Source organism: Scatophagus argus, chromosome 9, assembly GCF_020382885.2.
Source record: "Scatophagus argus isolate fScaArg1 chromosome 9, fScaArg1.pri, whole genome shotgun sequence".
Classification (NCBI taxonomy): domain Eukaryota; kingdom Metazoa; phylum Chordata; class Actinopteri; family Scatophagidae; genus Scatophagus; species Scatophagus argus.
In genome coordinates this window covers 25,159,957-25,183,809 of record NC_058501.1, presented here as the reverse complement: position 1 = coordinate 25,183,809, position 23,853 = coordinate 25,159,957, and the positions used below count along the sequence as shown (strand labels likewise).

Sequence of the window (23,853 nt, the reverse complement as noted above, 5' to 3'; positions counted from 1 at the left end):
AAAGATGCAGCTGAATGTCACTGATGGCTCATGAAGTCGCTGTTACAGTTGGACATTTAGTCTAAAGACATAACCAGCAGGAGTCCACACCTCCAAAACGTCCTCACTTCTGTAGTTTTGACATAAACGACGCGTCTCCACTTCCTCCCACTGTATAAAGGTGGTTTGCTCGCTGTTTGCCTGCCGTGGTTGCAGGTGCTCTGCTGACCGACGCCGTGATGAGTCACCAGCCTCCTGATCTGTTTTTCATCCTGCTTTTCATTGTGTTACGAGTGAAATCTGTTGACTGCGGTTTTCATCTGCTTGTTTGTTTGTGCGATGTGTTGGAAGAGTCTACATTTAGTTTTTATCCCCTCAGACTCGTCCCTGTGAGCTTCACAAAGACGCTGATCACGGGATTAAGAAATGCTGAGACAGGAAACTGCTGGTGATTCCCCCAAACGGAGACACTTTATCCCCGGTTTGTGTCTCATCAGGGAGCCCCCCGCCGTAATTAACAAACACCCCTCGTCTCCAAACCACTGGGGGTCCAGAGAAGGAGACGGAGCCCCCCACCCCCAATACCTTTCTATGTAAGACCCGATCCAGTCAGCGCCGTGGGAGAAAAGTCCACTGGTCCAACTGGTCCATCAGCTCTAACGTAGTGAAGACAAGACAGCAAAGCGCTTTAAGTCCATAAGTCACTAAATGAACTTCTGACAAAGTGCTTTTCAGATGGGAGGATTTTTATTTTTGCAGAGTGTGAAAGAGATCACGGCAGAACAGTTTCAGGTCACCTGTGTGTGTGTGTGTGTGTGTGTGTGTGAGGGGTGGTCTCCTAAAGCTGATTAGGCACAGCAGCTTTTGTCACCCTTCGTGTTTTCTGGATCCCGTTTGGTCCTCCGAGTGGAAAATTTGCCGAACTAAGAGCGTCTGGTAATGAGATCAAGAAGCTCTTTTTTAATTCCGCTGAGTTTGGTGTTTCTGTTTAGTGTCGCCCCGGGGTTTAGTAAACACACACACACACTGCAGTGAAGCTGAGCGTTTGTGTGTGTGTGTGTGTGCGCGTAGCTCGATGTTTCTGTGCAGACAGAAGCTGCTGATGATGATGATAACGACTGACTGTGTGAAGGTTGTTGGTTTATAATCCAGCCTTCAAGTCCTGCAGCCTGCTGTCCTTCAGGTCACCAGGAATATCACAGGACCCGTTCAGTCTGCGCTCGGTTGATTTTACGTGTTGTCCTGCTAACCTACCAAAATAAAGTGAGTCCTTCATGCCAGATCCAAACACGAGCGTCGGTGACACTTTGCCGTTTTAATCCTGCGTGGCTGATGGCAGCAGTTAACGCCCCTGATACTCACGGAAGACGGCAGCCTGCGATGGGAGCCTGTGGTGGCTCCGTGTCGCGTTCACGTCGCGTGGGATGGAAGGCAGCGATGGGAAAGATTCCCAAGCTCAGAACCTGCAGGCGCTCATCAAACTGCTGTGTGTTTGCCATGTGAGGGTGAAACATGTGACAGTGTGGCTTCAGAGTCACTGTCATAAATAAGCATTAAGTTACCGTGACAACCAGATCTTAGATGATGTGAGTCAGTCATGGCACAGCGGAATGACCAGAGAGGGTGGAGGTGGTTCATCCTCACTCCTCCAGCAGCTCCATCTGACACGTTTCACCTTCTTAAAAAGCTGAAAAAGCTGAACTGAAAAGCATAAATATTTCTGAAGTTTTCAGTTTGTTTAGCAGTTTGAGGGAAGAGTTTAAAATGGGTAATTCAGGGTAATTATTTGTCATTTGAGGGTACATATTGCTAATTATAAAGGACAGTTCATGCTGGCTGAAACCTGCTGTGCATCATGTTTCTTGTCATTTTGGAATAAAGAATCACAAACTGCTTTAATGACTTTGCCGCGCAGGATTTCTGGGCAGTGCAGCCAACTGAATTTCAAAAAGCTCCGGTATCTCTGGCAGCCATCTGAGGCCACAACATGTGATATTTCCTAATGCGGTTTTAAATCGAAATGAAACTACCTCCAGTGACGAGTTCAGTCGTTCAGAGCGTCGACCTGCAGTCAGAGCTCAGGGACGACTTTCCCCTCAGGTCCACCTCACGACGAGCACACATCTGACCTTAATCTCAATTTTGGGCCTCCTGCTAGGCTTCGAATTAAATCAGCCCCAACCAAAGTGTGTGTGTGTGTGTGTGTGTGTGTGTGTTAAGAGGGCAACACCATATGGCCAGACTGATCATTAGGGAGGGCGCCGGAGGCAAAAAACCGCTGGAGCTACTCCCCATCATACACATTTACACACACACGCGTACACACACACACACACAGCCGCTCGGCGAGTGTCACGATGGATCGTGCTCAGAGGCTGAGATGGACCAGTGCACTTAAGCTTTTCCTCACACACACACACGAACTCAAGGTCCTCCACGTCTCCACAGAAGGTGTTTGTCTCCTCAAGTCTCCTTGGTGCCGGTAAACAGAGAACAAGCTGGACCCTGACAGACCTCTGGGCTCTGATCACGCATCTGAGTGTGTGTGTGCACATGTGTGTGTTTACCATGTCCATGTGTGTGCGTCAGCATCTCTTCACTCTACGGGGAAAGAAGAGGTGAACAGAGGAAAGGAAAGGAGGAAGCGATGAGGTCAGGGGAAAGAGGATTTTAGGGGATAAGAGGACAGGAGAGAAGCAACAGGAGAGGAAGGACAGAGAGAGGAGGAGGAGGAGGAGGAGTGGGAGGAGAGAGGGAAGTCAGGAGAAGAAAAGAAAGATAAAGGGTGGAGATTAACAGGAAAAAGGAGAGCAGGTGAAAGAGGAAAAGGAGGAAGGAGGATAGCAAGGGGAGGTTCAAGAGACAAGTGGTCAACAGAGGCTGGAGAGGAAAGGAGGGAAGGAAACATTAGTAAAGGAAGGCAGGAGGAGGAGGAGTCTGGCAGGTTTAACTGAACTCCTCTTCTGATCTGACTGATCAGAGCAGCACAATTCAAAATGGTGTCCACACCATTTAAACTTGGGTGAAAATTTGTGCCAATTTGTGCTGTTGACCAATAGGAAGCCATCTTGTCATAGAGGATCCAGAACGGAGACAGACTGTGCAAAGTACGCTGTGCGAACTGTGTGAGCTAAGCTAACAGGTTTGCTAACTGACCGTCAGCAAGCGTGAGCTTTATTCTGGCCCTTCGTTAACTTTTTACTGAAGGAAATGATGTGCAACGGTGAACAAAGCACCAGGGGGAAGTAGATGGACCTGTGTGAAGAAATTACCCAGCATTCCTGGGAGCTGTTTGCGCTAAGTGCTAGCTAGCGGTTAGCTTGTCAACCAAGCAGCCCTGGACTGGAAAAGACCAGAGATAATGTAAAGAAATAGACAAATTCGATTAAGGTAAGGGTTTCAACACCCCACAAGTGTGTGTGTGTGTGTGTGTGTGTGTGTGTGAGAGAGAGAGAGAGAGAGAGACAGAGAGGAAGTGTGGAGCAGAGCAAGGCATCTAATGAGCCCCACTGTGAGAGAGACGCCTGTTTTCCTCCCAAATATTTTATATGTGCTGCTTCGGTCCACAGGGGTCATCACTGTGTGTGTGTGTGTGTGTGTGTGTGTGTGTGTTTACACTGCCAATCAAACACTTGTTTTCCTGCATGGAAATCTGCTCCAGTATTATCCGATGTTGGAATCACTTGCGTGTGATGGATCATGTCATCCAAGGTGACGTGTACAGATTGCATAATTAGTTCTCCCAAAAGCAAATTGTGAGGGTTTGAAACTGAGGAAACAAACCAAACAGTTCTGACTCAGTAAAGCCAGAAAGAATTAAATGTTTCTGATCAGAGCTGGGATTCATTAAATCTGTAAATCTGTCCAGTTGATCGACTTCATGACTGAAAGACGTTTTTGCTCATCTACCTCTAACTGATCATTTCCTCCAACACTGTAGAAGGTATCAACAAATCTGACCTGGTGTCCACGTCCTCCACCTTCCAGGTGCCAACGCCAAGCTGCGCTACCAGATCACCTCAGGAAACATCATGGGAACCTTCGACGTGGAGCCCGAGGTGGGCACCATCTTCGTGGCCCAGCCGCTGGACTACGAGATGGAGCAGCACTACGAGCTCCGGCTGGTCGCCTCGGACGGGAAGTGGGAGAACGAGACGCTGGTGGTGGTTCGGGTGGTCAATCGCAACGACGAGGCGCCCGTCTTCAGCCAGACCGAGTACCACGCCGCTGTGACGGAGGAGCTCACCCAGCTGCCCGTTTTCATCCTGGAGGTCAGTAATTACACATGTGAGGTTTGACATTTGGAACTGGTTTACGCCGCATAGCAACCGAATCACACATCCACCTCCAGAGCTCACACGCAGCACAATCGGGTTCTGATACGAACGAAGCTAATACAAGTCTGTACGCTCCCCTTCAACCAGTGCATTCTGGGATACATTTGAGCCCCGCTGTGACCCCGCACAGTTTGAGCGGATGCAGGAAATGAACGGACAGCGCAGCCTTTGTTTTTAGCTGTTAAGCTTTAAATAACAGCACTGATCAGATGTCCATCCGGTCCAGATGAAACTGTTTGAAATGTAAACGCGAGAGAGTATCTGGACGCACCTTCTCCACGAAGGAGTCTGTTGTTTATATGAACAAGATGTGAAAATGTATCAGGTTTAATATACATAAATTTAATAGCGTTGGTCACGCTTCAGACATGGAGCTGGTCAGCCTGGAGGGACACCTCAGCAGAGGTCCTGTGTCCACACTCTAATACACCACACATGTGTGACATTGTTTAACACAATAAAAGCTGACGGGGATCTGAAAAGTTGCCTCTGAAAGTCAGAGTCGCCCTCCTTCTTCTGTGGCTTCCACCCTCCTTTCGTCACACCTCACTCCGGTAATTCACAGTAATGTGCATGTGCCGCCGAGCTAAATCAGATTAAAAAGGTGAAGTGCGTCGGAGAGGGCAGGAAAGTAATCCCCGTCAGAGAGGCGTGTGTCACCGAGTCCTGCTTCCCCTCGCCTGCTGGAATTGATTTGATATACGCTCGGTTCCTCTCTAACCCTCTCGATAGTTTTTCCAGCGCACCTGAACGCACGCCGCTTCGAGCCCTGTGGTTTAATACAATTCAGCAGATAGTGAACGGGGAATCTAATTTGAAATGAATATTCTGTGACTTCACCTCCTCTGTGGCGCCGCGACTGCTCATCTTCAATATTGTCTACCTGCATCATGTTGTCAGGGCGCACAGAGAGCCAACAGGGGGGAGGCGTCGGCGGGAGGAGGGGGGAGAGAAAACTTCAAAGGCCTCTGTAAACAAACCCTCTGCTGAGAAAAGAGGAGAAGAAAGGCTAAAAGTGTGCTTTTTTTCCCACTTTTGTTGGCGTCTATTAACTTTTAATTGCGCCGTGCGTCGCGGTGACAGATGTGAGAGCTGGTGTCGTCGTCGCCGCCGCTCCTGTCCCCTCGTTCGGGGAGATAGCGGCGAGGCAGGTTAATTAAGCAAACAGGACAAAGCAGCAGAGAAATGTTTATTCCTGAGCGCGGGGGCAGCTGCTGCAATCAGCTCCCTGCCTCGTGTCCTATTTGTTTGGCTTGACATTCATACATAATGAAAAAGCAATTCGACTGTTTTGATAAGACACCTCAGCTCAAAAAGCAATAGTTCTTTTAAAGAGGAAAAATGTTGTTGTCAGCTGGAGCGAAAAGTCTGACAGCCAGCGACCACGTTTCAGTGCAGATTTCTGTATAATTTAATGAAATCCATTTCATTACCAAGAGAAATGGTGTTCTGTGCCTGATTTTCTTCCTTTTTTAACATTTTGGCAGTTAACTGCTCTCCTGCCTGTACAACATCTACTGCACGTCTGCCCGTCCTGGGTGAGGGATCCCTCCTCTGCTGCTCACCCTGAGCTTCCTCCCAGTGTTTCCCAGTTAAAGGTTCTTCTGGGAGTTTTTCCTCAGTCCATGTGAGGGTCGAAGGGCTGAGGATGTTGCTGTGATGTGGTAATGGTTCTTCATAAGTCTTCGTCTTATTTTGGATTTTTTTTCCTTGTCCTTTGCAGGTGTCAGCCACAGATCCAGACCAGGAGGCTGATCAGACCGCCCTACGTTACTCGCTCCATGGCCAGGGTGCCGGTGGTGAGTTCACCATTGATGAGCGCACGGGAAGAATCTACGCCAAACGGCGCCTGGATCGCGAGGAGCGCCCAGCCTGGAGATTCCTTGTCCTTGCCACAGACGAAGGAGGTACAGGACTCACAGGGTTCGCTGATGTGCTCTTAGAGGTCCGAGATGTCAACGACAACGCCCCCTTCTTCCCATGCCCGGTACTGGAAGGGGATGGATGTTTTGTTGGCCAAGTGCCTGAGAATTCACCTGCCGACACTTCTGTCATGGAGATGCGTGCCATGGACCTGGATGACCCCAATGAGGGCAAGAACGCCATGCTGACCTACAGCATCATCAAGAATGTGCGCAATGAGATTAACCTCAACCTGTTCTCCATTAACGCCAGCACAGGGACCATCTACACGGTTCTGCGTTCTCTGGACCGGGAGGTGGAGGAGCGGTATCTGGTGGTGGTGGAGGCCAGGGACGGAGGGGGCTTGGCGGGAACAGGGACAGCTACTATCATGGTGTCAGACGTCAATGATCACCCACCTGTCTTCACTCAGAGGCTCTACACTACTCAGGTGAGTCCATCAAAGCAAGTTGAAGCAAGTTTCAGAGAACCTTTATTTTATAGAATGAGACAATTCGAAGTACTTACTTTACATAAGACCGAGAGGCTTTAGGAAAAGTCACCAGTCCAGAACATTCACAGCACTTTCCTTCAGCATGTTGGCTTATAATAATTCAGATAATAATTCAGTTGTGTCCTATGGTGCTCAGGTGACAGAGGACCTGGAGGTGAACAGCGAGGTTCTTGTAGTTTCTGCCACAGATGGAGATGAGGGCGAGAACGCTGTAGTAACCTTCAGCATTGTTGGCGGTGATGAGGACAGGAAGTTCTTCGTGGAGACAGATAAAGTGAACCGACGCGGCGTGATAAAACTTAAGAAAAGAGTTGACTTCGAGAAGCCCCACGAGAGGACTTTCAATTTGACTCTGAAGGCTGAAGACGCTGATTTCTTCAGCCTGGCCTACTGTCTAGTTCAGGTGGAAGACGCCAATGATCATGCCCCAGTGTTCTTCCCACAATTCTATGAGTCACCAGCCATGTCTGAAGACGTACCTGTGGGGACAATTGTTGCTCAGATTACAGCCTCTGATCTCGACTCGGGCCAAAATGGACGTTTTTCTTACAGTATTTCAAAGGAGTCGGACCCCTACAGTCAGTTTCTGGTGGACCAGTCTGGTTGGGTGGTAGTAGCCGATTCTTTGGACAGAGAAAAAATTTCCCAGCACAGGATCATGGTCCTCGCCACAGATGCCGGGAGTCCATCACTGACTGGCACCGCCATAGTCATGGTAACCATACTTGACATTAATGACAACGGGCCAGAGTTCGAGGTCCCCTATAAGCCTGTCGTTTGGGAGAACACGCCGGCACCCCAGGCTGTTCAAATGAACGAAACCTCCCTCCTCCTCCATGCCACGGACCGGGACACCTCCACTAATGGTGGACCATTCTCCATAAGGCTCCTCATGCTCACCTCAGACGCCACCAACTTTAATTTGACTGACTTTCGAAATGGCAGCGCAGCCATCACCGCCCTGCGGACCTTCGACCGTGAGCGGCAGAAGGAGTACCACCTCCCAATTCTCATGATTGACAGCGGCTCTCCTCCAATGAGCTCCACCAGCACACTGACAGTCATCATTGGTGACAGGAATGACCACCCTCACTCACCGGGACACACCAACTTCATTGTCTACAGTTATGAAGGTATGCATTGGAATAAATAGATGTAGGGTGGTTGCCGGATCCCGCAGCTGCTATGTCCTGCTGTGAGGCTGTGTGGAAAGGTTTGTCATCACAGCCTGGCTTGGCACTCCACAGTGACCCCGTCCCATGGAAAAACCCTGTTATATGTAACGGGCCCCAGGCTCTTCTCTGATTGAGTGGGAGATCAAAGTGAACCATTACGAAGTACGAATAACATAGTTACTGAAACATTTTTCCTCACTTGGGCACAACTGAGGCGTCAGTGTGTGTCTTTATTCTGTGTTTTTGTTTTAACTTGTTAACCTTTATTTATCCAGACTTTGCAGCTCAAAGTATAACTTACTTCTTTCTGTCAAGGCAGCACAAATCGCCCCGTTGGTAGTTGTAGATGGACAAGGGAACATGTGTGGCTTTTTGTCTCAGATCAGAGTCCACCAGCTGTTCTCAGGGATTCGAACTGGTGTCTTTATGGTCACAGACTGGTTCTTCTAACCTTTACGTTCCCCAGCGTCCCTTCCACCACCTCCTGAGTGCTCTGTGCTCGTGTTGTACTTGTCACAGTTGACTGCTCACAGCCTCCCGTTTCAGCCCACATCACTTATTTAGCGTTTCATACCATCTGTCAGCCTCCTGTAATTTGCTGGAAAAACGAAGGTTTTCTGTAATGTATTTTTAGTGGATTCCCTCTCGGGGGCCTTTCCACATGAAAGTACATTAACCCGCTAATATGAATCCATCACGTAGCTCAACAACATGCCATGAAGCAAACAATTAACTCCAGCTTAAATCCCAGGTTTGACGGGCACATAAACAGGAGCCATTTTTAAAAGGCAGCTGATTTCACAGCTAAAGAGATTACAGTGCTGCGTTCAGCTTTTTTTGGAAGGGGGGAGAAAAACACTGTGCGAGCGACTCTAAAGTGTGCATATCTTACTGCTGTGCTGTCAAACCATGGCCGTGTGTGCCAATGAGGCGTCACCTGCCACCTTATCTCCTCAAAGAAGCACCCACTTTCTTTCCTTCGCTCTTAATTTTTTGGGTTGTACCGCAGGGATCATTTGCACTCAAAACTAATTCCTTTCAGAGCCGGATGCTCTCTCTTTTTTTTCTTTTTTTTTTTAACTTTTCTGTGTGTTTTTCTTCCCACTTCCTGACAGGTATTCTCCCGACGACGGTGCTCGGGCGAGTTCAATCCCCTGACCTTGATGACTGGAGTGAGAAGGTGTACCGGTTCGAAGGCAAACCGTCCAGGTACTTTGATCTTGTGTGGTGAAAAGTCTGAAATGGTGACATGGAAAAAGGAAAGTGACGGAGGTGACAGTAGAGATGGAGGAGTTATAGATGTTGAGGTGAAGAGAGGCAGAGGGCTTTGAAGGAGATCAAGGCCTCATGGTAATAAGGTAGAAGGGCAGCCATGTAAAGAAAAGAAGAGGTAGAAAGACAAGACAGAGTGTATAAAATGAGAAAGAGAGAGAAAGGTCGGTGGGTTGTGTAGACATGTGAAGTGATGACGATGAAAAAGGCAAAAAATAAGTAATGGAGGTAAAGAGTACTTTAGGGATGGGTACTGAACTAGATAAATGCTGGTCAGAGCTTAGGAGCCACATGGGTAATATTTGAAATATCTGTTGGGGATCGAAGAAGACATATGGTTGACATGAGCACCAAGCTTCTCTTTTCTGAGGTGGGTGGGGCTGGTTTACTGTGATTTTCCAGTTTTTATACCTGCGTGTGGAGGTATCCATCCATCCCATCCCAGAATTTGTGCACCAATTCTGACCATTTCAGGATAAAATGATGACATTTTCTATCCCGAAGGTCTAAGGTCAGCTTCAATGTTATGTCATGATGTTTCCTGTGGGACAGATTGGGACCACATTCCACATGTGGTCACATTCTCAACTGGTGACTCTAATCTCGGGTGTCCACCTTGAAACTGTGCTGATTGTAGAGATCCTCTGTGCTGCTGTTTTGAACATGTGTGTGAAGCCTCCAAGTTTTAGAGTCTGTAGCTTCTCTGCAGCAACATCCATGTTTGAAGCTCATTGGTTTGAATGAGCTTCAGGTGGTTGTTGTTGCATCATGTGATGAAGCTCTCTGTCAGTCACTATGTTGGTCAGATATCCACGTCTGGACAGACTTGACTGGTGCACAAGGGGGTACAGCCAAGAGGCAGTCAGCAAGCCATTTGGACCATCCTTACTATGAACGTACACACTCCTGTTAGGCATAATATGAGTAGTTTTGGATAAAAGCATCCAGTGAATGGCAGCTATAAAGCTGTTTTAGGATGTGCTGGAGCTAAAGCAGAAAAGATTCCCCCTTAAAGTGTCCCCTCTCATGTGACACGCAGCCAGAGACGCATAAAGAAATGAAGAGAAAATAAAAGCAGCAGCACAGGAACTGACAGGTTTAAAATAGAGAGGGAGCGACAGTACAAAGGTGCGGTGCGACAAAGAGGAGAAAGGAAAATTGGGACAGAGAAACAGGCAGTTTGAAGGGGGGAACAAAGACGGAGTGAAAGAGAATGAAAGGGCAGAGGACGGGGAGGAGAGAGAGATAGCAAAGGGGATCTGACTTGTCAGGAACAATGCTATTAATACTTCATAACCAGCAGTATTGAAAATTCCTAGTGAAGCACGGCGAGGGCGCGCTCGTTTTGTTTGATGAGGCGAGGCTTCATGCGGGCGTGTTGAAAGGAGAGCCTGATTGCGCTCCCTGCCACCTTCTCTTCTAACGAGATACCTATAAGGAGGGACGACAGGAGACGGCAAGAACAAAGGAAACGCTCGAAAATTCCCACAGAGGCTCGTGAACTCGTCAGCACTGCAGCCCGCAGATAGCAATTTGTTCACAGTATGGATCAGCTTTAGGTTGCATCTTATTTACGTTTAGAAGTGATCCATACTGGAGGAAACAGAAGAACAACGTTCAGGTGGGGTGAAGCAGCCCCAGTGGGCCAATAACAAGGTGTCACCGCACAGGAAATCAAGACAGCAAACAGCAGGTTACATAAAAAGAAGACGATATCAGCATCCTGTTCCGACACACAGTCATTTGTGTGGGATTTGATCTGCATGTTTTGTCTTATTTGTTCCCTGTTAGTGAAGTGCCGTGTTGCAGGGTTTGAGATCTTTAAAGCGTGACATAAATCCAGGAGAAGGCGCGTTAGCGGTCTGTCCTGCAGCAGGTCGGATCCAGTTTTGGCTTTCATTCATTTGCGGTTAATTAATCTGTCTGCTCTGAACTCTGAAGGTCGGCACGGTGAAAGGAGGTTAATCAGTTACATGAGCCTGGTGGCACATATTCAGGACCAGGTCTGGACCCGGGCCACATGGCCTGGCATCGACTCTGGTGCAGCAGAGTGGATGGCGCCAAAGCATCTTGCAGATCAAAAACATTGATCCAAGTTCAGCCATGGACCTCCATCTGGTCCAAGTCTGATCTGGGGAGTCCCATCTGAGAAAGACTTTACCTGCAGAGAAAATGGAGGAATGAGAGCATCAGGCTGGATTTGTTCTTCTTCTTGTTTTGTGGCTGGGACTCCGGCAGTCCAGATCCCACAGTCCAGCAGATCTCATAACTTGATCTCCATGCCTAATTATACTGTTTTTGTTTCTTTTTAACTGATTGTCTTGTTTTTGTTACTTTTTTGCCTGCCTTGTCTGATTTTATCTCTTTAGTGAAGCATTGAAAAGTGCTATTTAAGTGAAGTTTATTATTATTATTAACTGAGGACCACCACAACACTTTCACATCCTGTTAAACTCCGTCCTTCTCTCTCAGGTTGTTCAGTCTGAACCAGAGCTCAGGGCAGCTCAGTATCAGGGAAGGGGCTCCACCGGGCTCGTACCGTCTGCAGGTGCGCGTGTCGGACCACACCTGGCCCGACGTCACCTCCACAGCTCAGGTGGACGTCAGGGAGCTGCATCAGGACGCTCTGAAAAACGCTGCCTCCGTCCGCTTCACCAGTGAGTCAGAACACGTTTTTTGAACCCAGTGCTTTGTTATTGGGTGTTTTTGAAGTGCTTGATAATGACTCAACACATGTTAGTGGTTGCCATGGTAACTGTAATTTAAGGGCAGTGAAAAAACCTCCCTGTTCTTCTTCTCTTGCCTCTTCAGCTGCACGGCACGCTGATGGTTTTCTCCTGACGGTTTATAAAGTTTCAGTAAATCTCGTCTTACAGATCTGACAGTGGAGGAGTTTTTTAGCAGTAGTGGAGGTGAGGAGAGTCGGTTCTCCCTTCTGGGGCGAATGTTGGCCGAACTCCTGCAGACGTCGCCGGAAAACGTCCAGATCTTCTCTGTGGGCGACGCTGGCCATCGGGGGGAGAAGATCCTCAACGTGTGGTTTGCCGCTCACGGCTCGCCGTACTACAAGGCGGAGAAGCTGCACGGCTACGTGGCGGCAAACAAAGCCAAGGTGAGGGGATAGTCAGAGGCTGAGAGGGGTCTTCAGGTGCACTGAATGTAGTTCACAGCTGCCGTATTTTGTTTTTATTTTTAAATAAATTCAAGGTTATGAATTCAGTGACTGTCATGTCAGTTTGTTTCTGACTGATGCTCCATTTTAGCCACGAACTGCTGCGTTCTGAACTGGCTGGTCTCAAAAGACATATAGAATGTACAGTAATATATTAAAAATATCAAGACTATGTCAGATTTTAATCACTCCTCACAAGCGAGTTCATATCGTCACTAATGTTTTCTTGGAAAACTTTTGGAAAGACAAAAAAGGGGAACATCCCTTTAAAAGCAGAGGAGGGAGGTGAGGAGGAGTGCTGCACACAGGAAGGCTTAATGACACTTTAATTACACATCGATTAAACATGACGGTCTCACGTTCAGACGTGCGTCTCAGCCAGCACTTACAGACACTTTAACACTCCGTCTCACACACGAGGTTAAATACGGAGTGTGTGTATGTATGTATGTATATATACACGTAGATGAATATTTCAGATCCATTAAAAGCACGAGAGCAGCTGCTGATCTGAGGTCAGTACTGTGAGAGGCAGGAGCCACGCACGCACGCTCAGCAGTGGAGGAAGTAGTTTTAGAAATACTCGTGCGTCCAAAATGCTTCTTCAGTGAAAGGAAAAAGGAATATGATTTGAACACACTTAAAGTACGGTTAATTTCATAATCATGTGTTAAACCAGTGTTGGAGCTGCACTCCTAAGGATCAATAAAATCTTTAGAGTAGCAGAACATGAAAATACTCACGTGAAGTACAAATACTGCAGAATTGAAAGTGCAATTCTTTAGTAAATATTTAATCTACTTTCCACCACTGCAAACGTTTATTCCGTTGTTCCGTGCAGTTTGTCTGTCCAAACTACTGACCAGGTCATCTGAAAAATATCAACAAATGATTTATTTGATATTGTTCTTTGAGAAATGATGACAAAATCGATGTTAAATCGATGTTGTGATTATTGTGGCCACGTGGTCACGAGCCGTCACATGTTTCATGTTTCTGAAGCATCAGACCCCAGGAGACGGACAAACAGAGCAGTACAAAGTGTACAAATACCACTGCAAAGCACACAATATGATTAAAAATAACAAATCAAATCCTGCAGAAGAAAGGCGTGTCTTTAATTAGCTCAGGTGAAAAGGGGAAATATCTTGGCTGATGAATCCAAAGTGGGCAGGCTGCTGAACGGAGCGGCAGACCGAAGCCCTTCCTGGGAAGAGGGAGTCACTGTGGGTAAGAGTGTCAGCCCGACCACTAAACCCCACAAAAAGCAGTGCGCGCAGTTGGAGAGAGACAGGAAACCCGCGGGGACTGTGATGAAAACCTCTCACCCATAAAGACAAAACGAGAGAAAAGAAGTGAGATGACAAGCAGGGAAACAGGGGTGCACTCGGCGACAGGAAGCGAGTGACAGCAAAACTTTAAGGGGAGGGCAAAGCGACAGAGGAACACCAAAGTGCATCAGAGTGAGTTCAGATATCACTGACGCAGGTAGACGTCACATCAAGGAGCTGCTGTCATTCTCACACGGCACACTTTGGGCTTTTATTAGCCCTGGTTTTACTTGGTTTTATGGATACTTTATGCTAACACCAGATTTTGTTTTAATTATGGTTTTCATGTTTCATGTTCTCAAGTTAGTTTCCACGTTCTTTCTGGGGATGATTTCATGCAACTTTTAATTTAATGTTATTTCCAATTACTGTTAGTTTAATCTTGATTTTATTTTCATAAGAGCTTTACTTCAGTTTTATCCTAACCTTAACCTGACACATGTCACCCATAGTTTTAGTTTCATGGCAGGTTGAGTTCAGTCCTTTCATGTTCATTTAGTCCTAATTTCAATTTCAAGCTGAATTCCTGCTAAGTTTTGTTTCATTTGCTTCCCTTTTAGTTGTGGTTTCAGTTCAGTTTGGTTAGCTTCACGCTAACGGCTGGTTTCAGTTAGTTTGGTCTCTCAGTTAGTACAAGCATTTTTATGTATTTTTATTTAGCTTTTAACTTTCCATCCTAATTGTTCTGTCTCTTGCCTGACCCCGTGCAGGTGGAGGCCATGTTGGGCGTGTCCATCTCTCAGGTGGGCGTGGACGACTGTCCCTACACAGACTGCAGTCAGTCCGCAGGCTGCAGCAGCGACGTCTCGTTCAGTCAGACCCCGGCGGCTCTCAGCACAGGAAACACGTCTCTGGTGTCGCTGTCAGCCTCGGTGACAGCACGATGTGGCTGCCGGGCCCGAGAGGCCGTCCACCTGCCCTGCTCCGCGTACCCCACCAACCCCTGCCTCAACGGCGGCGCCTGCCAGGACGGACCGCTGGGCTACAGGTGGGTGGATGAAGACGGTCTGGCTTCCAATTAAACTTTGGCAAAAGCAGTCATGAGAACACTGTAAACTATCAGCGAATATTCTGACCAATAAAAACATTATTTCTGTATTCTGTCACTGTAGCAGCTCTGTGTCTACTGTCTTAAGCCTGCAGAGACTTCCTGTCTGGAGCTGCATGTGCACTAACTGACCGGTCACTCCATTTTAATGGCTTACATATCGAACGCAACTCCTTCACTCTCTTTCCTCTTTCTTCTCACTTTTAATTGGCACGATGTCGGTCAAGGTTTCTGTTTCCGCTCGTGTCTGTTTGTCTCAAAGTCTGGAAACAGAGCTGGAGATGGTTATTATGTGGTTTTAGACAGGGAGGAGGACCAAAGCTGCCACTGAGGTTCGTGTCTGACCATCTGGAGGTTTTAATGACTTGATGAAAACCTTGTTTCCTGCAGTCAAATCGAAGAAGTTTGTCTCCCCAGGTAAATCCTGGCAGTGTGGACAGAGCTCTGGGACATGATTCGTCGAGATCACAGTGACAGGAATGAATGAAGTCAAAATGAATGTTTCAGATGTTTGTTGTGGATTTGGGCTCCTGATGTCATACAGAAACATCTGCCCCAGCTGGAAGAATTCCCAACAGATGAACTGATTCATGTCCTCAATTCATGGCTGTCTCTCAGGTGTAAGTGTCCTCCCATGTTTGACGGGCCCGAGTGCCAGCAGACCAAACACAGCTTCGGCGGTCAGGGCTATGCCTGGTTCCCTCCCATCATGCCTTGCTTCCAGAGCCACATCTCCCTGGAGTTCCTGGCCGAGTCGGCAAGCGGGCTGCTCCTCTACAACGGGCCTCTGGGCGCCGCCCCTCCTGGGGACCAGGAGGACTTCATCGCCGTCGGTGAGTTCACTGCTGAACTCATGAAATTCTTCTGTGCTGTTCATATTTCTCTCGTAGTCTTCACAGGTTTCACAGTGAAAACGCAGCATTTTCAACCTCTGAGTGCTCTAACAAACACGCTAATTTCACAGCATTGGTGGGAACGCCTTTTCAACAAAGAGCGACTCAGTCCGGCGCTGTAAGGACGGCCTCGCAGAGGACAAAGAGCTTCATAATGTCTAATGTCAGCCCCCGGCTGACCTCCCATGGTGTTAACGGATTAGCCTGCAGATGGCCTTTCAAACACTTCTTGCATAATCTTGTGGCATTAAAGTTACGTAATTATTGAACTGGGGCCGCTGCTGTGTGGGGCCAGGAAGTGGAAACTCAAAGATGGCTACAGCATTGATCGCTGTGAAGCATTTTTCACTTCCATGTTCAATAATGTGGCTGTGAGGTCGCGCAAACACACGGCAGCTGGGAGGATATTGGAAACCACACACACAGAAGTGATCGAGTGGATTCCTGCAGCTCACACAGCAGCACAGACAACAGAACTGACGTCAGCTCGAATGCCAGCAGCAGGTCCCCCTCTGAGAAACCCAAAGCGTTTTGGTTACACACAGATTTTATACGATCGACCCTGAGGTTCTCACTAAAGCCTGAGAGCTTTCAGCCGGGTCTCACGGTCTTCATTCAGTGAAGGGAGAAGGTTCATCACGCCAGACAAAAGCCGGACTTTTGGTCACATTTAGGTCGCATTTGGTCCTTCTTCATGACATCCTTGAGTCTCTGCTCCATATTGTTCCAAAAAATCACTCGTGTGATTTTACTGTGAGCAGGAAAACTAAGAATCTCGTCCTCCTCCCATCCAGAGCTGAGGAACGGGGTTCCAGCGCTGAGCATAAATCACGGATCAGGAACGCTGACGCTGCAGCTCCCGCCCAAGGCCACCGTCACCGACCGGCGCTGGCATCGCCTCGACATCATCAGCGACGGGAAGGTAGGACAGATGGGCGATGGATTGGTTTTGTCTTTTAGTAGAGTCGACTTGTTTTCCTGAAGATGCCAGTAACTTTATTTCATGCAGTGATGCAGTTTCAGTGACAGTTTGGATCTTCTTGGTGACAGGATGTGATGTGATGGTGGTGTTCGTGTCTCGTCCTGTTCAGGCTGTGCAGCTGATCCTGGACCAGTGTGGGGGGGTGGCGGTGAACGAGTTGGAGGGTGTCGGGGGGGACGTTCGGGAGATGGACGAGTCCGGCTGCAGAGCTGCAGGAGAGACGCCAGGAAACCAGAGGTGAGAGACACCTGGAGACACAGAACGACACCTCCTCCACTTCCTGTGTTTGTACTCTGCTCACTCCTTCTCCTTTACCTCCTTCTCCACCTCCTCCTGCACTCCTTACTCCTCCTCTCTCACATTATATCCTCTTCCTTCCCCTCCTCCTGGTTTTCTTCCTCAGGTATCTGAATGTCTTCCAGCCTCTTCAGTTGGGAGGAGTGAAGGAAACGCCTCCTCATCGACGCTATCGTAGTTTTACCGGCTGCATCCGTAACCTGGTGGTGGACAGTCAGGTAACAGTGTGTGTGAGTGTGAGTGTGTGTGTGTGTGTGTGTGTGTGTGTGTGTGTGTGTGAGAGAGAGAGAGAGAGAGATCATTAACATTTCCTCTGTGTGTGGTGCTTGCTTTCAAATGTAGTATTAATGTTTGTAAGTATGCGTATGTGCATGAATGTGTGTGTGTGTGTGTGTGTGTGTGTGAGTGTGTGTGTGTGTGTGTGTGTGAGTGTGTGTGTGTGTGCGTGTGTGTGTGTGTGTGTCTGTGTGTGTGCCAGGGGGACGGCAGTTGGACAGATGGTGGTGTGTGTTGGCTCACCAGGCCAACATCACATATGAATGAAGAGCTGCTGTGGCTCCTTCTGAAAACCTCCTCTACCCATAATCCCTTGTGTCTAGAGGCTGCATCCTGTGGTCAGTGGGGGTGTGTGTTGCGTCGCCCCCCCTCCTCACGAGCCTGAGACTCCGCCTTCAGAGGGACATCAAACTGTCGTCAACTGTTTTCTTTTGTTTTTTTGCGCACGGAGAGTCAACAACAACAACAACATCCAGAAAATTTAGACTTTGCTTGACTCTGCTGAGACACGTTGCTGTTGTGCGAGGACCAGCCTGCCTGCTGTGTTGGGGGACGGTTCAGTGGTTATGGGCTCCCCCTCGTGCTGATGGAAAGTTGCGCGTCGCAGTAAAACATTGCATTGCAGCAACTTGCTAAACAAGTTGACAAACTGGAGACGTGTTCCAAAACGTTAAAAACAACCACATAAAACAACAAAATGGCTCCATGCAGTTTGTCCGGCGTAATCGGCTCTCCGGAAGCCCCGAGATCCCAAAGTGGTTTGAAAAGAGTCCAGTTACACGTGCTGCTAGACGAGAAGCGACGACAGCTTCCAGGCAGCAGGTTCACGCTGAGGGATGCGGAGATCACAAGTTCTCATTGACCTCAAGTCGCAGCGCGTTTGTCTGACTCGAAGTCTCAGACTGGAACAAGCAGAATGATTTCAGTTCAGGAAATTTCATTCACCTTTTTCGTGACAGAAGAAATCTGCTTCCAGAACATTAATTCAGACCACATCTTGGTGTCCCTGCGTTAAGGTGCTTTGACACACCACAGAATGGAAGCTGTGCACGTTCAGATGTTTAGTGCACGTCAAAGTCGGTCTGTCTGCAGTTCAGACTGAAAAAAGAGGAAAACTAAAGAGTGAAGAGCTGCTGACGGTGTTGGCTGACCCTGTGCCTCCTCCTGTCCCACAGGTGTTCGACCTGGCGTCTCCAGGTGAGAGCGTGGACAGCGCTCCTGGCTGCAGGCTGACAGACGGGGTGTGCGTGACGGCAGCTGGTCCTTCCTGTGGCGTCCAGGCCTCCTGCCTCGCTGACTGGGGCTCGTTCAGCTGCGAGTGCCACCCAGGATACACGGGACACAAGTGTGACGGGGGTGAGGAGCGCTGACGATCGGCGGATTTCACCGACTCTTTTATATCGGCGTTATGCAGGTGTGCTTCTCAGTCCAGCTTATCTGTCTTATCTGTCCCTCCTCCCCCTCAGCCGTCCCGGAGTTCTCCTTCGACTCGGGCAGCGTCGTACGTTATCAGCTCAGAGGAGGCGGCAGCTCTCGCCGCACAAACATCCAGCTGCTCCTCCGAACCAGAAACACCTCAGGCACCCTGCTCGCCGTGACGTCCCGGGAGGCCAGCGAGTACATCATCCTGGAGGTCGGTACGCCTCTCGGCCCATCGTTACCTGGATGTCACACCTTTACAAAGGTGGAAGGGCTTTGGGAAAGTTCCTGCTGACGTCTTCTTCTCTCTGTCAGGTCATGGAGGGCCACCTCTCTGTTCGTGCTAACCTTGGCGATGGCGCCCACGGCCTGCAGCTCCGTGGCCAGCGGGTGGACATCGGGCAGTGGGTCCTGGTCAGCCTCAGTCGCCATGACAACCTCTTTATCCTGCGGCTGGAGCAGGGCGGAGGCTCGAGGGAGGTCCAGGCCCGGCTGGGGAGCCGCAGGGAGATCGTGGTTCATCCGGCCAGCTTGATGCTCGCCAACAGCCCGGACGCCGAAGGGGCCGACTTTCAGGGTGAGATTTGGATTCTGCTCGTCATGTTTCCCCTCTTTGTCTCCAAACGTTGTGGAAAAGCTTCACAGCAGTCACATGACCCAGTATGACAGTATTGTGTAGCAGTAGTATTAGTACCAATGTGTCCTCCTTCAGGTTGTCTGCAGGACGTCCGTTTTAACGGTCAGGTCCTGCCTCTGGACGGGCTGAGCCGGGGCCAGGTGACGGTCCTGGAGAGGCGGGGCGTCTCCTCCGGGTGCTCCAGCGATGCCTGTAGCAGCCAACCGTGTCACAGCCCGCTGCGCTGCGTCGACCTGTGGAGGAAACACCAGTGCAGGTACACGAACACACCTGCACACACACAAACCCAGCTGTCCCCGCTCTGCTCCACTGCTCGCTCTGACGTCGTCCGTCCCTCGCTGTCGTCTCCCAGGTGTCCCGGCAGTCAGGTGACGGTGACAGACGACTCAGGTCAGCAGCGTTGTGTGCCGTCGCCCTGCGGATCTACTTCCTGTCGTAACGGTGGAATCTGCCAGGCGCTGTCGCCCGACAGCTACCGGTGCCGGTGCCAGGAGGGGTTCAGGGGTCAGCGCTGCGAGCTGGGGCAGGTCAAAGGTCACCGGCTGGCCGCCCTCAGCCCCAGCTCCATCCTGGCCATCAGCATGTGTCTGCTCGTCTTCTTCGGTAAGACTGTTATTTGAGAATGAGATTCACTGTTAACTTTACTAACCTGTTGTACGTTCATAGTACTCGTGCTGTAGTACTGACACTTTTTTTCAATACTATGCAGTATTTGTATGTAAAGTCAATTTTCAAAGTAACTAGAAACAAAATTTTTAACGGTAAAGTACCATAAAAAGTACAAGTACCTCAAAGCTGCTCCTCATGGCAGTTGAGTAAATGCACGTACTGTACTGCAGTTACTGCAGTCAGTCCACTGACTGGTACCAGTGAGTCGAGCTCAGCCACTGAGGAGCTGAGTGTGAACCTCCTCAGTGTGAACCCCCTCAGTGTGAACCTAATCAGTGTGAACCTCCTCAGTGTGAACCTCCTCAGTGTGAACCTCCTCAGTGTGAACCTAATCAGTGTGAACCTCCTCAGTGTGAACCTCCTCAGTGTGAACCCCCTCAGTGTGAACCTAATCAGTGTGAACCTCCTCAGTGTGAACCTCCTCCGAGTCCACTGAGCAGTCGTCTCAGTGAGGAGCCTGAGCGTGCGACCCCTCAGCGGCATTAAGACTTCATTTCCCATCAGCCCTCTCGCTCCCTGCTCTCCCCTGAACAGAAGGTGACCCTTCGCACTGATGGGCCCGTTTGTTCCTCACCTGCTCGTCGTGATGTCACCGATGTTTGGACATGAGCAGAATATTAATCCACTGAGGCGACGTGAGCGAACTGCTGCGAGCGCACAGGAAGGAAGTACATGTGCTTCCTCCAGCAGCGAGAAGTGTGTGTACGCAAAGATGATGACGAAAATATTTATCCCGTCCTCCTCTCTCACTCTGTGTGTGCGCCCGTGTGTGTGTGCATGCGTGTGTGTGTGTGTGTGTGTGTGTGTGTGTGTGTGTGCATGTGTGTGTGTGTGCGTGTGTGTGCGTGTAGCGGTGCTGGTGGCAGTGACTGTGTGGAACCAGAAAGGCAGCCGCAACAAGTTCAGGAAGCGAGGAGTTTACCACATCCCTGCTGAACACGAGAGCTGGGAGGACATCCGAGAAAACATCCTGAACTACAACGAGGAGGGAGGAGGAGAGCAGGACCAGGTACACACACACACACAGACACACACACACACACACACATGGACACACACACCGATCGAACGATGATTATGGAATTGGAATAAAGAACTGAAAGGAGAGCTGAGGAGTTTCTGTCTCTGTGTCCACACGACGAGGTCTTGGAGGTGACAGGTTTCTTCGTGTGTTACGTTCAACATCATGAAGGTGAAGATTTTAACCAACAATATCCCGAATTAAAAACATGGTGGACGTGTGTCCCTCTTTCTTGCAGAACGGATATGACATCACAGAGTTGAAGCGTCCGCTGTGTTCCAGTTTGTCCCAGTCCTCGTCCTGCACCACCGCCCCGCTCATTAAATCCTCTCCAGGCTCCCAGGAGGAAGTCCACCCGTCCGGCTCCTCCTGCAGCTCAGGCGCCCCCTACCTGAGCATCCCACACCACCACCACCTCCATCATCAGCACGCCACCACCAACAGCTGCTCCAGTGACGTAGCCTTTGCTAACAACGCTGCTCATGTGAGCAGGGACGCCGACACAAGCAACGGAGGGGCTTATGTGGACCCCCCGTCGGGGTCGCGCTCCCACGTGGACTTTAAAAGCTACGTGTCGCGAATCATCTGGGAGGCGGACAACGACTGCGACGCGTTCCCGACGGATGCGTACCACGTCTGGTGCGTGGAGGGCTCGGGGTCGTCGGCAGGAAGCCTCAGCTCACTGGGGTCAGCTGTGTCACGGAGCAACATTAGCCGCGGCAACGAGGAGGAGGAGGAGGATGACGAAGGGGCGTTTGTTTACGACACGCTGTCGCAGTGGGGCCCCAAGTTCCAGGCTCTGAGCGAGATGTACGACCGGCCCCAGCTGGTCCTCACATACAGGGACGCAGTGGCCTACATGCAGAGGAGCCACAGCCACGACCTCCTGCCTCATCACCACTAGGGGGCAGCACAGAGCAGCATCCACACAAACGTCCTGCAAGGGCACTGAGTGCTGCATTCATGTCCCGTCTGAAACAACCCAAACCCAGACAACCTGTAAGGAGGCGTTCAAATCACAGTCCTGATGCTCAGTTAAAAGGCTGTGCTTGACTTATCGAATTGTCTCACTGACAAAACCACATTTATTCCAAAGAGGGTCTGCAGCAAAAGTGACCTGTTGGTGCCCATTTGTTTCAGCACGCTGATATCCTTTTGTGTTCACAGAAACCTGTTTTTAAAGACAGAAGAAGTGGGTTTCAGTTTCTCCTTATTTTGAAATTATGAAGGAATAAAATGTAATTTAAATGAAAGAAAGACCTTCTGGTGAAAATAAGAGATTAATGGATAGCACACTGCAAAGCCCCGAGACCCGCATGACTTTGTACGAATCCTCAGAGCGCTGACTTTATCACTGGGCTGCATGAAACACTGGCTTCAACAGAGGAATCATCAGGACCGGACGAGTTTAATATGTCACCTTTAAAGTCAGTTAAAACAAAACAGAAACTCTTCTGACTGACGTGAACGCAGCAGCTCCGTTCCCCCGTGTGGATCCACAGTGGAAGTAAAATGGCGAGACTTTTCAGGGCCGGAGGTTCATCATAGGATCCTGATGTTCCTTCATGTAGAAAACCAGATGATGCCGGAGGTTGCAGCTCTGGTTCAGTGGCTGGAAATAACAAAAGCACAGAGTCGTTATGGGTTCATGCACCAGCTTAACACGGGAACACGTCACACAGCTTTGGTTTAGTTTGCTTTTACATTGTTCTTTAAAGCAGCTCCATGTGCTGTATTTATTTCATTTTCTGGGTCGTCGAGTTCTCAAAATGTAGATTTTGATGATCCAGGGTCACAGTGTTGTATGTTTTCTGTAGGAAATATTACAGTCAAACTTTGTCAGAAATCTCTTGGGTTTGTTGACACCAAAACATTCAGGCCTTGATGTGATTTTATTGTAGCGTGTGCATCATGTGTACTTTGACCCACCACGCGACCTGAAACAAAAAGTTCATTTGATGGGGAAAGTTGCCCAAAGACCAACTTTTCTTTTCCAGTTTTATTTTCATCAGAAGCATCGATTTGTCCGGTCAAGCGAGCAGACCTCCAGCACGATCATTAACCAGCTTTTCTTTTCTCTTTTCTACCTTCCTGTTGCACTAGCGTACGAATCAGAGTCCTCAGTCCTCAGACGGGACCTGACCAATCTGCCAGTAAAAGACTGAACCTGTTGAGAAGTGAAAACCTTGTGAGCTCACCAGGTGAAACGGCACTTCTGTGTAGAACATGTATTATAAGATTTGATAGTTAGTTTTCAGATGAGATTATTTTTATACTCTCCCGTAGAACAAGGCTGCTGTCCTCGCAGTGAGCTGTGAAATGTGTTAATGTGCTGGATGCCATCACTGTGAGCAAGTTACTCAGCTTGTAGTCGCTCAGACTGCTGCAGGGTTCAGGCAGACAATCTTCTTCAGCTGAGCGTCGGCAGAGGCTGAAATCACGTTCAGGCGAGAACTGTGAACTGACATATAAAGATGGCCGACGCTTCCCCCCGCTGCGCAAAAGTGAAGCCAAAACATCCCTCATGCGAGTGCTGCCATCTTGTTCTGGTGATGTCCTTTGAAGCCAGAGTCTGTGCAGTAATGATAGGGAGGTGGAGCCGCGGTATTGACTTCCTGCCCGCACACCCGTCTGAGCCAATCAGGACAAACCAATGACAGAAACCATCTTTGGGAAAATTTATTTGATGTGTACTTTTTAGTTTGGCTCAGTTCCCATCTGCTAACATGGAGGGGGAGGGGCTTATGAGCTGTACTGCAGCCAGCCACCGGGGGGGGCTCTTTTGTTGGCCATCTTTATACACACTCAGCAGTTGAGTCGAGGTCAAGCTGTGGAGGAGGCACGAAACAGTGAAGTTTTGGGGTCCAGATTCAGGGGTGGAAAAAGTACTGAAAAAATGTAATTGAGTAAAAGTATCTTTACTTTGCTT

General features: G+C 49.2%; 1 protein-coding gene across 1 annotated transcript in view; it reads left to right on the top strand.

Moving 5' to 3' along the window:
• The window catches only part of si:dkey-22o22.2 (neural-cadherin), an 87,789-nt gene extending 64,000 nt beyond the window's left edge, over positions 1-23,789 (top strand). Inside the window, exons 17-34 of the mRNA XM_046399536.1 lie at positions 3,967-4,250; positions 6,040-6,669; positions 6,869-7,865; positions 9,023-9,116; positions 11,652-11,836; positions 12,056-12,291; positions 14,393-14,670; positions 15,349-15,563; positions 16,418-16,545; positions 16,715-16,842; positions 17,009-17,120; positions 18,354-18,534; positions 18,645-18,811; positions 18,913-19,174; positions 19,310-19,490; positions 19,587-19,837; positions 20,755-20,912; positions 21,163-23,789. Of these exons, the coding sequence (XP_046255492.1) occupies positions 3,967-4,250; positions 6,040-6,669; positions 6,869-7,865; positions 9,023-9,116; positions 11,652-11,836; positions 12,056-12,291; positions 14,393-14,670; positions 15,349-15,563; positions 16,418-16,545; positions 16,715-16,842; positions 17,009-17,120; positions 18,354-18,534; positions 18,645-18,811; positions 18,913-19,174; positions 19,310-19,490; positions 19,587-19,837; positions 20,755-20,912; positions 21,163-21,828 (5,153 nt within the window). The 3' untranslated portion in view covers positions 21,829-23,789. The remainder of the gene's footprint in view (positions 1-3,966; positions 4,251-6,039; positions 6,670-6,868; positions 7,866-9,022; positions 9,117-11,651; positions 11,837-12,055; positions 12,292-14,392; positions 14,671-15,348; positions 15,564-16,417; positions 16,546-16,714; positions 16,843-17,008; positions 17,121-18,353; positions 18,535-18,644; positions 18,812-18,912; positions 19,175-19,309; positions 19,491-19,586; positions 19,838-20,754; positions 20,913-21,162) is intronic.
• Positions 23,790-23,853: the final 64 nt, after the last annotated feature.